The sequence below is a fragment of the Chrysochloris asiatica genome, unplaced genomic scaffold (genome assembly GCF_000296735.1).
Source record: "Chrysochloris asiatica unplaced genomic scaffold, ChrAsi1.0 scaffold00008, whole genome shotgun sequence".
Classification (NCBI taxonomy): Eukaryota; Metazoa; Chordata; class Mammalia; order Afrosoricida; family Chrysochloridae; genus Chrysochloris; species Chrysochloris asiatica.
Genome location: NW_006408526.1, coordinates 31,237,774 through 31,253,045, shown reverse-complemented (window position 1 = coordinate 31,253,045; position 15,272 = coordinate 31,237,774). Strand labels below are relative to the sequence as shown.

Genomic DNA, 15,272 nt, shown 5'->3' with positions numbered 1-15,272 from the left:
ATAAAACATCCCTATCTTTTAACTTCTGAGCCTCCTTTTCCTTAAGTTCACATGTCAGTCCAACTATCAAGAATGGATTAGATCAACTTGTTCCTAGAATGCCAAATAAATGCAATGCTTATATACAAACTATTCCATTGCTTGACCGAAAAACTGACAAATTAAAGAAAGATGTATGAAAGGTTAGAATCACAGAAAAAAATAAAACTTTTTAAAAAACAAAGTAGGAAATATAACTATATATTTAGGGATTAAAATAAAGGACAGCTTAGGTAAAGGCAGAGTAGGTATTTAACTGGGGCATTGTTGAGAGAACTTGCTATCCCGCTGGCCAGTAAAATCTACCAAAGAAATCAGCAGCCTTTCCCTTTGTTTGTGTCATTGCTTTGCCAAAAAATGTCTCCGTGACACTGAAACACTGGGGTGAGTTGAGGGTCCTTGCGCGTAGAGAGTCGTGCATTGTATCAGAAAAAAAGGGTCTCCAATGGCTTGTAGATTTGGAAAAAACTCTTCAGCCACTGTTGGCTTCTTCTTTATTAATCTGAAAAATTTCCCTTCGGTTCTCTGTTATTACAGGATTTCGTACTTATCCACTAGGAAAGTGGTTTCCATGGAAAATCTTACAGGGCTGTTTCCATCCACTTGGGTCACTTTGGTAACCTAGAAAAACAAAGAAGAAGGTAAAGCAGAGGAGACTGAATCTCCAAAATGCTAAATTCTTACTATGTTGCTGTTGTTGTGTGCCATTGAGTGGTATTAACTACGTATGGGTTTTCAAGAGAAGATAGTGGGTTTGAACTGTCAACCCTGAAGTTAGCACAGTTAGCAGTCTAGTGTTTATCTTACAGTGCTACATCAGGGCTCAGTTCTTACTGAAGAACTAAAACAATTCTCTAGAAGCAGTATTACAAGCAACTCAAATACTAACAAATATTCAAGTTTAACTTTTAGGCTTAAGAATCCCATGTCCTTAGCTACCAGTGGGATAGAGAGGTAAGATATGAGGGTAAGATATTAATAAGAATATTAATTTTCATTTGCAACTGTAACTCACAGCATCATCTTCCCCACCAATATTCTCTAAATATAATAGACAACTGTTAAATGGACCAAAATTTGAAAATATATACTTCTGAGGGATGAGATATACAACAATATTAAGTAAAAGGTATAGTGACTTTACCTCAAGCTCTGTCCTATAAAATCTGTAAAATTAAAAGACTTATTTCACAAGATGCTCAATTAACCTTTTTAGCCAAATAGAATGTTCTGATTCTTTATCGTTGTTTACTTTACTCTAAAATCTCTTCTGTCTAAAGCCCAACTAAGTTGTTCTATCATACTCATTTCCTAGTTGTAGCTGGGTTTTTCTAATGACGCATTTTATTTTGTAGTAAATGTCCAGTTCAATGATTAAAACTAACAGTTAAGTCACGACTACATTGACACCAATGTACTACTTTAACCACTGATTCATTATTTTAAATAAGGTTTCAAGAGAGCATTTACAGTGTGGCACTGAATGACTAACACTGGACTGCTAATCAATCACAAGGTTGGTGGTTCAAATCTACCAGCCACTCCTCAGAAACCCTAAACAGTCGCTATGAATCAGAATTGACTCAACGGCACTAACAACACTCTTTGAATGGTCCCAAACAGGATATGTACCAATTTCTCCCTAATGCCTTGAGTTCAACAATGAGACTGCCCAGTACTGTGGATCTGTGCTAGTAACTTGAGAACACAGTGGCTCTGTAAAATAAGCACTAGACTGCAACCACAAGGTCATCGGTTTGAGCCCACTAGCCACTCTGTGAAAGAAAGATGAGGTTTTTCTGTTCCTGCAAAGATTTCCAGACTCGGAAACCCTATACTGGGTCACTATGAATCTGAACTGATTAGACAGCACTGAACAGCAACAACATATCAATAACTATTGTTGTTGCTACGTGCCATGGAGTTGGTTCCGACTCATAGCGACCCTGTACAGGGTTTCTGAGGTTGTACATCTTTTCGGGAGCAGAAAGCCTCATCTTTCTCCTACGGAACAGCTGGTAGTTTCGAACTGCAGACCTTGTGGTTCCCAGCCCAATTCATAACCAGTATGCTACCAGAGCTCCTTACCAATAACTGAGCGGGGATAAAAAGAACTGCTTTTTGTAATCATCTGGCAGGGGAAGCTAAATTTCCTAATCACTTACAGGAGAGACAGAGACCATCTAGAAGAATGAGCCAAAAAAAACAAGCAAATCAGTAAGAGGGAAATGAGAACAAAATAAACTAGATCCTAATAACACAATTGGAGTCCTGGTGTAGTGCTGTGGGTTAATGCGCTGAACTGCAAGGTCAATTTAAACCATAAGGTTGGTGGTTCAAGCTCACCATCTGCTCCTCAGAAATTCCAAACAGGATCACTATGAGTAGGAATAGACTCAATGTCACTAAACAACAAGATAATTTAAACAACAACTGGAAGACCACAGTGAACTAAAAACTGATCTAAAGGAATAGTTTACACATTTTTCAGTGCTTTGACCACTTAAAGGATATAGCTTACAACAGAATTGGCTCATGATTATCTGTACTAATGAGGGAAAGCTGTGATATCAATAATCCAAAAATCATCCCCATTTGTATTAGAATGTAACCTTTTCTGTTGGCAGTCATTCTGACTTCAAATAAATATCCTTAGTTAAAACCAACTGACAGCAAAGCATTACAAAATTATGTGTTGAATATTTTGGCAAACGTAGTACAAAATATATAAGGCTAAAAAAAATAGGCAATAAAAGAATCTTGCACAAACTTTTACACATAGTCACATTCAATATCTTTATCCAATCTACAGAGAAAAACTGAAGCAGGGAAGGGATTTGAGTGAAATCCTACAATGAGTTATTAGATGGAATCTGCAGGGGACTTGAATTTTCTGATTTCTGCTCTGACCACGAAACCATTTTGCCTTTCTGCCATCTGCTCATATATGCTCTTTATTAAAATGAAGTACCTGTATGTTACAGTAATTTTTTTTGGAGATGAAGGAAACTTGAACAGGGAAGAAGTCATTAGGCTGCCCGGCAATGCTGAACTCCAAGCTGCCACTCTTATTTTTGGCATCAATCACTGGCAGGCACCACTCCAATGTATTTCGTCGACTGTCATGTCGATACTCCCCATCAATCTCACCAATCACGGGTGCACCAACTCCAGACCTGTCATGAGAAACATCCTTGCCAAGTTAGATGTTCAAAGATAGAACTCCACCAAGCAAAACCAGCTCCACATTTGATTAGTCTCCTCAATTCTACACACTTGCAGACAGTCCTAGAATAAAATTACACCCTAATAACTTCAAGGATCAAATCAACCTTTGCTAGATATCTCACTCAATTCCGTTTGAAGATATAAATGTAAGCAACAGTATATAGGTCCTTGGCAGATATGCTGTGGGTTGCTTCAGCTTGTAGGCTAGATCTGGAAGGTCTGTGAAGGGGATCTACTTCCAAAAACTCTGCATGAATAAGTTATTCTTGAGTTGCTCTGTCAGGAAGAAATTTTAACTTAATGCAACTCTCTTTAGTGGTAACAATGAGAAAAAAAAAGATTGATAACAGTGGAGAAAGTTTTAAACACCATTCTATGTTTATAAATGAAGGTGAATTTGAGCATTTGAGAGGATCTATTTTCAAGATTCTACAGATTCTAGGTGGTTTCAAAACTTACTGTAATAGACTCCAGTAGGTTTATTTTATTTACAATCCAATAAGTGAACTTTCTCTTAAAAAGTAAAAACATAATTATTCCTGGGCAAACGAGAACCAGGGCTAGTTAGGATGTACTTGTACCCCCACACAGGGCTGACACACAGTTTCACCTACTCCTACACATTCTAAATTTACCATCTTTTAATTCACCAGTGACACTCAATGCCTGTAGTAGGGGCAGGGTAAATACAAGAGACAAAGAAAACTTTAAAGGTAATATAAGATTTAACTCTTTCCTAGAAATGTTATGGTCCTTGTTCTTTTTCTATATGGGTTCCGTTCCTTTCTATATCCTTAGCTCCAATTCTGATTCTAACTTTATCAGCTCTGGATCGTGGAGTAAAATATTGTCTAAATGTCTCTTCTATAGAGTATGGTAAAATTAAAGGCAGACACCGGAAATCACTGTAACCACAATTATAGGGTAGATAGAAAGGTCCCCAAACTGTGGCATCCTAAAAACAGTCTCACAGAAAAGCATATCCACAATCAAAATCCACACCTGTCACAAACACTCAAGTCCTACAATAGTTCAAGGCAGCCAGCTATTGTTCTGAAAGAATGACCAAACTGTAGAGAATAGATGGTTATTCCATCAAACGGTATATTAGTAATAATTTTTTTTTTTAAATGAAGAAAGACTAAAACCAGACCTAACCATGCAAAGGCCTGTATTATCAAAATGGGATCATTACAAATTAAACCTGTACTATATCTCCCTTGCAAGGAGCTCTGGTAGCGTAGTGGTTACGAATCGGGCTGAGAACCTTAAGATTTGCAGTTCAAAACTACCAGCTGTTCTGTGGGAGAAAGATGAGGCTTTCTGCTCCCATCAAGATCTACAGCCTCAGAAACCCTGTACAGGGTCGCTATGGGTCAGAACCGACTCAACAGCACTTAACAACAACATCTCCCTTGAAGAAGTTAACTGAGCAGTGCAAGTGACAACACACCAAAAATATTTTTACTGGTATTTATAATTACACTCTGTATATAGTCATGGGAACAGTGGTAAAGGAGCTGGAGTTCATTAGTGAAGTAGTAATAGTATATACTAAGGAGCTCTGGTAGTGTAGTGGTTATGAATCAGGCAGCGAACTGCAAGGTCAGCAATTTGAAACTATCAGCGGTTCCACGGGAGAAAGATGAGGCTTTCTGCTTCCGTAAAGATTTACAGCCTCGGAAATCCTGTACAGGGTCACTGTGAGTCAGAATCGACTCCACGGCACATAACAACAACAATAGTACATACTAACTGGAATGCTACTAAGGAGACACACTGAAGTAGAGAGTATTCACATATAATTCGACAAAGTAGGACATTAAACTGTAAAACCAAAAGTTACACCAATGGTCCCAGAAGCATTATTCACAAGAACCAAATGATAGAAATGACCCATGTCCATCAACAAAAGAATGGATAAGCAAAATGTGTTATAATTATACAATGGAATATTCAACCCCAAAATGAATGAAGTTCTGATGCATGCTACAACATGAATAAACTTCAAAAGCACTATGCTAAATGAAATAGACCAGACACAAAAGGACAAGTACTTTATGATTCTACTTACATGTGTTAAGTATCCAGAATATACAAATTCATAGAAAGTAGATCAGAAGCTGTTTGGAGCTTGGGAGAAGGAGGTAGTGGGATAGAGGTACTGCTTAATGGGTAGAGTTTCAATCTGACGTGAAAAAGTTTTGGAAATGAACAGTGCAAGACTATGAATGTAGTTAATGTCACTAAATTATATGTTTGGTTAGGGGTGATGAACATGTTCATATATTTGACTGCGGTGATGACTTCAGAGATGCTAATGTATCAAAACCCACCAAATTGTACAATTTAAGTACTGTACAAAGGTAAGTAAAAAAGTAATACTATTAGGGTCCCAGCTTATATATGTGGATTTATTCCATACAAACCATGCTTAAACATGTCTCTGCAATCAGTAGATGGCTGCAGACAAGTTTTCTCATTAATATACTTTAGTCTCGTTAAGGAACTTTAAAAAAAAAAAAGAAAACAAAGTATACTTCTTGTGTCACAAAAAGAAAAGTGATTTTGAGAAAACATGAACTTTTTAACAAAACTCAAGTGAACATCTTCCCATATCATTGCAGATTTGCAAGAAGTTTACAAGAATGCTGCCCCACATAATAATTTTTACATGGATTGAACAATTTAAGAAGGCCAGGAAAACCTGAAAAATGAGTCAAGAAAGGGAACATTATCAACCTTGATGAATGGATGAAGCCAGTAGAATTATTATCAATGTGATAGCTATTGAAGTTGGGATCTCAGTAAACACCTTGGCCTGAGAAAACTTACAGCTTGATGAGTGCCAAAAGAGTTGCTTGATGCTCAGCTAGTTTAAAGAGATGATCTTTCCACCTGTCTTTTAAGCAAAACTGAAGATAATAAAGACAATTTTATGGAATGAATCATAACCAGAGACAAATCCTGGATTAAAAGTACAATGCAGAAAGCGAGGTCCGATTTGCTGGACCAGTTAAATTCAAGGCAGGGAGGTAAGCTTAGAAGATGTGGCAACTATCTATTGGGACTCCAAAGGAATCACCTTGAAAGATTTTCTAAAAGAACACAGGCTGATCACAGAGGCTGACTTTGAAGATGTTTTAAGAAAACAGAAAACTGCACTGGTGAGAAAAAAACAAGAAAGGTACACCAAGGAATTTTTCCCATCAAAACAATGCACCTGAGCATTCACAAGGGTAGCAGAGACTGTCCTTGAAAATCTTGTTGAGAACCTTACCCCATACATCCTATATCGCTGGTCTTGCCCATTTAGAGTTCTTATTGTTCACCAAACTCAAAAGAACATTGAAAAGGAACATAATCTTAGTCCTTAAGGATACCAAAACTACTGTTTTGACATGGTGTAAATTGAAGAGTATAGAATTTGTTGGGAATTACTAGAGAGGGAGACATTGTCTTCAGAAGTGTATTGGTCTAGGTGGAAGATACATCAAGACATGAAAGCTTCACAGTTTGATATTTTTGTTTAGTAGTTTCTATAATTTTATAGCAATACTTTTTTTTTTTAATTGTGAACTGAGTGATAGTTTATATGGGAGAACATCAGCTTTACACCATCATTTCATTGCAATGATTACAATCTCCTCCGTGCATCATCACTCAACAGCATTTGCTTCCATTCCCTCTGTATTTTTTGGGGGGTGGGGTGGGGAGATGTACACAAAAACTCTCAAGAATATATAATTTAACAATCAAAGGACACATTCTATAAGCCTGCCTTCTGGCCGCCAGCACTCAGTCCCACTTTTTCCCTGAGTCTAGAGTCCACAGCTGTATAGCAATACTTTCTGACTTACATTCATTCATAGGTGTATGTCAATTATACTTCAACAAAGCTGTTTAAAATCTTAAGGAAACCCATGTGGATATCCTAAAGCAGAATCAACAGTTTCCCTAAGAATACACTTGCAATCTTTAATTGAAAAGTATAGCCAGCAAAATGAAGAAGGGAAATTCATAGCCTGACAGACTCAGTTTCTCTGAGAACTGCAAAACAAAACAGAAAAGGTTTGACTGAAAAGCAGCTCCTTCTGGAAATCTTCATCACTACAGAAACAAATTTAGGATCAACATCAGAAAACATTTCTCTAGAATTACAACTGGTTTTTGTCTTGGCTTTTAAGTCATTAAAATGCTCCTTTCCATTTATTTTATTAAAATATATATAACAAAATTTTAATTATTTTTAAGTGTAAAACTAAATGACATTAATTACATCCACAATGCTGTGATACTATCATTTGTATTTCTAAAAAAATTCTTATCACCATAAATTCCCACCACCACCCCCCTCAGTTTCTGTTGTTAAGTGCCGTTGAGTCAATTCCGACTCATAGCGATCCTGTATAGGGTTTCTGAGGAACAGCTGTTGGGTTTAAACTGCTGGCCTTGTGGTTTGCAGTCCAGTGCTGATCCTACAACACCACAACAGGAATCCCTAATAACTACTACTGTATGCATCTAATTTAGATTATTTCATATAAATGATACTATACCTGTCCTTTTGTGTCTGACTTACTTCACTCAGAATAATATTTCCAAGGTCATGCCATGTATCAGTAATTTCTTCTCTTTAGGGGTGAATAATGCTCCATTATAGGGAGCTCTGGTAGAGTAGCAGTGCAAGGTCAGCAGTTCAAAACTACCAGCTGTTACGCAGGATCAAGATGAGGCACTCTGCTCCCGTAAAGATTTACAGCCTCGGAAACCCTGTATATTAGGGCCACTATGAATTGGAACCGACTCCACGGCACACAGCCAGTCAGCCATATGGATATACTACATTTGTTGATCTGTTGGCGGACATTTAGGGTTGTTTTCAACTTATATTATAAATAATGCTGCAATTATGAATAATGGTGTATGTTTTTGGATTATATATCTAAGAATGGAATTGCTGAGTCATATGGTATTATGGATTGAATTGCATCCACTTAAAATACATTATAAATCCTAACCACCGTTCTTTTTTTTGTTTTAAGTAGTAGTAATAGATTTTATTTGCCATATGCAGCAAAGAGAAAACAGAGATAGGAAATGGATGGACACGCCATCTGAACACTGTTTATGCCCTAGTTTAAAGATTTAAGATTTTTCTTAAGAAAGCTTTAATATAAAGGAATGATAAGTGGGAGCACCCGAAAAAGAAAACAAATTCTGCAAACTATGCCATTTTGTCTCAGGGGCAACAAAACCCCAAATTCAAATGTATATTTGTTGTTGTTAGGTGCCATCAAGTTGATTTTGACTCATAGTGATCCTATCGATACCAGAATGAAACACTGCCCTGTCCTCTCAATTGTTGTTACACTTGAGCCCATTGTTGCTGCCACTGTGTCAATCTATTTCATTAGGGGTCTTCCTCTTTTTTCCTGACTCTCCACTTTACCAAGCATGATGTGCTTTTCCAGGTGCTGGCCTTTCATTATAACATGTCTACAGTATGACTGACAAAATTTCATCATCCTGTGACCACTATTTTTGTGGTGGAGTCCTGGTATGGCACTGTAGGATAAGTACTCAAGTGCAAGGTTGGTTTGAAGTGCAAGGACAGCGAGCGGTTCAAACTCACCAGCTTCTCCTTGGAAAAATCTATACAGGGTCGCTATGAGTCCCAACTGACTCAGTGGTACTTAACAACATTCCTATGGATTTAATCACATCTGGGAATAAGATTGTCTCTGTTATGTTAATGAGATTATAATCAATGGAGTGGCTTTATAGGCTAAGCACTGGACCGCTAATCACAAAGTCAGTGATTCAGACCCAACAGCTATTCCTCGGGAACCTTACCAGAGTATCCTAACCAATTACCTGGTGTATATGTATATATAAAAAAATCAGATCTAGCACTATAGCTGGGAAGAACACACCATTCTGTTCTATAATAGTGGTACCATTCTACATACCCACCAGCAATACAAAAAGGTTTGATTTTTCCACTTCCTCACTTGTTACTTTTCTTTTCTCTGACAAAAGCCATCCTAGTGGGAGTGATGAGCAATCTATCTGTCAGTATGTCAGTGGTGGTTCCTCTGGAAGTTAAACAGAACTACCATGGTTTAAGAGTCTAAAAGTCCGAATTGAGGGCACCAGCTCTAGGGAAAGGCTTTAATTCTCTGTTGACACTAGGAGAAGATCTTTGTCTCTGGTCAGTTTCTGTTCCTTGTTGTTAAGTACAATTGAGTCATTTCTGACTCATAGCTACCCTGTATAGAGTTTCTGAAGAGCTGCTGGGGACTTTAAACCACTGACCTTTTGATTCAAATGAACCTTGCAGTCCACTGCTTATCCTTCCTTGGTAATCTTCATATGGAGTGACATATGACGAACAATGGAGTGTGTTCTTCCCAGCTATAGTGCTAGATCTGATTTTTTTATGTATACATATACATCAGGTAATTGTTTAGGATTTCAATACTACCCAAAGCAAATCTATAGATATAATGCAATCCCAATCTAGATTCCAATGTCAATCTTAAAAGAGACAGAAAAACTGATCAAAACTTTATGTGGAAAGGAAAGAGACCTCAGATAAGCAAGCAGTGCTTAAGAAGAATAACAGAATTGGAGGCTTCTTACGCCCTGAACTCATAATTGACTACACAGCCACAGTGCTGGCAAAACTGGAAATCGATTGCAGAAGAATAAAACGAGACCCATACCTCATGAGACCCATACCTCACACCATTTTATATACAAAAACAAATGTTGAAGAGACTATCTCTTACCCATTTAAAGAGTTTTGGTTCTTTGTCAAAAATCAGTTGACTGTATGTGGATGGATTTACTTCTGGGTTCTCAATTCTGTTCCACTGATCTATGTATCTTTTGGTGTACCAGTATCATGCTGTTCTGACCACTGTGGTTAGTATTGACATTTTCACAGTGTTTAGTCTTCCTACCTATGAGCATGGCATATTCTTCCATTTTTGTAAATCTCTTTTGGTTTCTTGTAATAGTGTTTTGTAGTTTTCTTTGCATTGGTCTTTTACTTCTCTGGTTAGATTTATTTCTAAGAATTTCATCTTTTGGGTGACACTGGCATTTTAATTATAAGCAGGGTCACCCCTGGTACACAAGTTTTAGTTGAACTTCTAGGCTAAGACTAGAAAGGAGAGGCAGACTAATTCTGAACAATCCGCTGCTGAAATCCTTATGAATAGCAGAGGAACACTGTCAGATATACTGTAGGCAGATGAGTCCCTCAGGTTGGAAGGCATTCAAAATACAAATGGGGAAGAGCTGCCTCCTCAAACTAGAGTCGACCATTATGACATGAATGGAAAAAACCTTCAGGACATTCATTTGCTGATGGGGCACAACTTAAAATGAGGAGCAAACATTTGCAAACATCCATAAATGATCAGAACATGAAATGTATGAAGGATGAATCTTGGAAAATTGGAAGTTGTCAAAAATGAAATGGAACATATAAATATGGATATCCTAAGCACTGGTGAGTTAAAATGAACTTCTGGTTGCTGTTAGGTGTCATCCAGTCTATTCCAACTCATAGTGATCCTAGGCACAACAAAATGCAACACTGCATAGTTCTGCATCATTCTCACAATCTTTGTTACACTTGAGGCCACTACGTTAATCCATCTACTTGGGGTGGTCTTCTGCTTTTTCACTGACCCTTCACTTTACTGGTCCCACCTGCCAATAAGTCCAAAGTTGAGAAACCAAGTCTCGCCATCCTGGATTCTAAGGAGCATCTGGCTCTGCTTCTTCTAATGGATTTGTTTGTTCTTCTGGAAGTCTATGGTACTATCAATATTCTCCTCCAACACCATTAACTGAAATGCATCGATATCAGTAAGGTCTTCCTTATTCATTGTCCAATTTTCACATGCATATGAAGCTACAGAAAATACCATGGCTTGGGTCAGATAAGAAGACCAGTTAATACCACTATTGTTCAAATTTATGCTCCAACCACTAAATACAGTGATGATGTATTTGAAGAATTCTATCAACTTCTTTACTCTGAAACTGATCAAACTTGTAATCAACATGCACTGATAATTACTGATGAATGGAATGTGAAGGTTGGAAACAAAAGAGGAAAGATCAGTAATTGAAAAATCTGGTTGTGGTGACAGAAATGATGGAAATCGTAAGACAGAATTTTTTAAGACCAATGAGTGATTCATTGCAAATATCTTTTTAAAACAACAGAAAAGGCCACTATATCCCACTGCATAGTTTTCATGTTGTCTAGATGGATCTGGGAAAAGGAGATGGGGATAAGATTCTTATGATTCAATAGTGAATAATAATGGCGACTATCACAAATGTAAAGGTAGAAATTTTGTAACAAAATGGGGGAGTAGTTAATCTTACAGTCCAGAAACAGAGCATCCTAGGACCATTAAGGGAGAAAAGCATGAGCAGAATGTGGAACCCTATCCAGAGAAGCAGTGATACGAGAGATGGAGGAAGAGATGAGGACGAGGGAGAGAGGGAGGAGGAGGGAGAGAAGGGGAGAGAGAGGAGAGAGGGGGAAAGAGGTGGAGAGGGGGGAGACAGGGAGAGAAAGGGAGAGAGAGAGCAGCTGAGGCCTCTAGACTCATGGAAAAAGAAAGGCTTTGTGCTGGTGGCCAAGAGGCAGGCTTGCAGAATGTGAAGTGTAGGAATGCTAAAGTGAATGGAAGAAATGAAGAAGTAAGAGAGCTGAACAGAAAATTTCAAATGGCACAGACACCCACCTCTGTGACTTTCTGGAGAACCATTTGCTCCATGAGGAAGTGAAAATTATCAAGAAGATGGGCGACCATCTGACTAACCTCCATAGGCTGGCCATCCTCCAGGCAGGGATAAGTGTCTCTTCAACGGGTTCACTCTGAAGCACGAGTAAGAGCCTACAGAGCCTGGCAACTTGTGAGGGGCTCTTAGCCTTCCCCATCCTCCTCAGATCTTCTACCTGAACCTCATCTTCTACTTATAGAGGCAGTATATAGCCGCCACCCTGTAGACCCTCTCTCCTAAGCCGTGGACCAAATGAAAACAATAAAGCACAGCAAAAAAAAAAAAAAGTTAAAATAGCAGCTTATAATATTGAAGGACTCCATGGACAAAATATTGAATGATGCAGAAAGCATCATCAAAAGATGTAAAGGTAGTCACTGTACCAAAAATAAATGGTCAATGGTCAACCATTTCAATAGGCAATGTATGATCAAGAACCAGTGGTACTGAAGAAAGAAGTTCAAACTGCACTGAAGGCAATGGTGAAAAACTTAAATGTTTCAACAAACTGATGCAGCACTAGAGGCACTCATTCCAATTATGCCAAGAAATGTGGAAGATAGCTATCTGTTTAGAATAGATATATATTTGACCCATTCCAAAGAAAGGTGATGCAAAGGAATGTGGAAGTCATCAAACAATATCAATATCATGTGCAAGTAAAATTTTGCAAAAATTAAAAATTGGTTGCAACATTAAAGCAATAGAACTTTAAAAAATTCAAGTCAATTCAGAAGAGGACATGGAAGTAGGGATATCGTTACTGACGTCAGATGGATCTTGGCTGAAGGCAGAGAATACCAAAAAGATGCTTATTTGTGCTTTACTGATTATGTAAAAACTTTCGACTGTGTAGATCATGACTGACAAGCTATGGATAGCACTGTAAAATATGGGTATTCCAGAACATTTAATTGTGCTTACAAGGTACCTGTACATGGACCAAGATTCAGTCATTTGAACAGAACAAAGGGATACTGACTGGTTTAAAACCAGAAAAGGTGTGTGCCAGAGTTATATTCTTTCATCATACTTATTCAATCTATATGATGATGATATAATCCAAGAAGCTGGATTATAAAAAGAACATAACATCAGGATTGCAAGACTCATTAACAACCTGCAATATGCAAATAATACAACCTTGCTTGCTGGAAGGGAAGAGGATTTAAAATACTTACTGATGACCAAAGTATACCTCCTTCAGTATGGATTGTCCCCCAATGTAAAGAAAAGGAAAATTCTCACAAATGTACTAATGAATATCATAAATGGAAAAAAAGATTGAAGTTGCCAGACTTCACTTTGACTAGATGCACAAACAACACTTAATGGAAGTCACAATCAAGAAATCAAACAACATACTGCATCAGGCAAAAAAGTGTTGAGGACTAAAGTGTGCCTGACCAAACCACGGTATTTTTAATTGCTTCATATGCAAGCGAAAGTTGGACAAAGAACAAAACCAGAGAAGAATAGATGCATTTGAATTATGGTGTTGGAGAAAAATATTAAATGCACCATGGACTGCCAGAAGAATAGACAAACCTGTGTTGGAAGAAGTACAGCCAAAATCCTTCTTAGAACCAGGATAGAAAGACTTTGTCTATCATGCTTCAGACATGTTACCAGGAGGGACTAGACCCTGGAGAAAGACATCATGCTTGGTAAAGTGGAGGGTCAGGGAAAAAGAGGAAGACTCCCAATGAGAAAGACTGACACAGTGGCAAGCATAACAACAATTAAGAGGATGAGGATGTTGAGGGACCAAGCAGTGTTTAGTTCTGAGTCAATAGGTGTTAACTGCTATAAATCCACTCCTTCTAAACTGTACAGTCCTATGCATTTTGACAAATGTATAGTCATCACCCCCCTCCTAATCAAGTAAATGAACATTTCTGTAATTGCAACAAGTTTCCTTTGTCAATGCAGTCAAGTGTTTTCCTCTCTACTTCCTAGAAACCAGTGATCTGGTTAGCTTCTATTCCTATAGTTTTATCTTTCTCAGAATCTCATAAATAAAATCTTCCAATATGTAGCCTTTTGTGTCTGGTTTCTTTCACAATAGGTTTTCTGAAGCAGATTTCTTAGAACAGATAGCCAGCTAAGTGCTGCCTCCAAAATGAATTACAAAAGACCAGTTCTATAAGTCCAACATAGGGAAAGTGATTATGTGGGGGACACCACTTACGGAAGTGGGATGGCAATAACCACATCATTTAGTTCTAAATTATCTTCTTGTAGTTCATATTCTATGTTGACATCACAGCCATTTCCACTCTCCGAAGGCCAGCAATTAACTGAGGAGATAAGCATAGCAGACATATTAAAAAAATGAGGAGAGTAAACATGACAAATCAAAGCTAAATGGCAGCTACAGGCCTTAAACATCCTAATGTAAACAAACTATATTAAAATTAACTTCTTCAGAATTGAAGTCATTAAATATTAAAGCTAATAATTAAAATATCCAAAATGTAACATTTGAAAGGTCAGTTCGTCAAAAAAAGAATTTTGCTGTGACAATGAAGACTAAGAGGTTACTTCTAGTTCTCAATGCACATCAGCTTAGTAGGATTGGCCAACACTTACTTGTCAGTGGAATAAAAGATTCTTCTGTGGTTTGTAGTCTCCATTTTAACACCCCTACATCACTATTGACTGGAAATGACTTCTCAGGATTCTTCAAGCCAATTAAAGATTCTGCAGTGAAAAGTTTTTTATCCACATTTGGATGAGTCTGAAATGTCAGAGGAAGAAAAGTAACATCTTAAGTTAAGACATAACAAGATAGAAAATAAATTCCCTTTGGTCTTACATGGCCTAACCCTTTAATTCAAGAATGGTCTAAACATCTAAACTATGGTACCTAAAAAAATCCTATTTTTTATTTTGAAAAAAGATGGCCCCTCTTCAAAGACTTTTAAAAAGGATTTAAAACACTTAAAAAAAAGTAAATAAAAGAAATCCAGAATCCAGCAACTCAGCACACAAATGATGTCATTTTGTTGTGTTTACTTTCTTCTGTATCATTTGGAGTTTAAAATAATGTAAAGAGTCCTAGTAGAAATAATGACTTAAGACCACTTATCATAGCAACAAAGAGCCATGGTAGTGTAGTGGGTTACGAGTTGGGCTGCAAACCACAGGGTTGGCAGTTCGAATCTACCAGCCGCTCTGTGGGAGAA

The 15,272-nt window shown here is 37.6% G+C and overlaps 1 protein-coding gene across 2 annotated transcripts in view; it reads right to left on the bottom strand.

The window, feature by feature from the left end:
• Positions 1-250: 250 nt before the first annotated feature.
• Positions 251-15,272, bottom strand: part of ARCN1 (archain 1) — a 37,326-nt gene continuing 22,304 nt past the window's right edge. The window contains exons 7-10 of one of the 2 annotated variants that reach the window (XM_006833886.1): positions 14,677-14,824; positions 14,276-14,384; positions 3,011-3,215; positions 251-660 (exon numbers count right to left, since the gene is read on the bottom strand). In XM_006833886.1, the coding sequence (XP_006833949.1) occupies positions 571-660; positions 3,011-3,215; positions 14,276-14,384; positions 14,677-14,824 (552 nt within the window). In that variant the 3' untranslated portion in view covers positions 251-570. The remainder of the gene's footprint in view (positions 661-3,010; positions 3,216-14,275; positions 14,385-14,676; positions 14,825-15,272) is intronic. The other variant, XM_006833887.1, reaches the window with a different exon arrangement.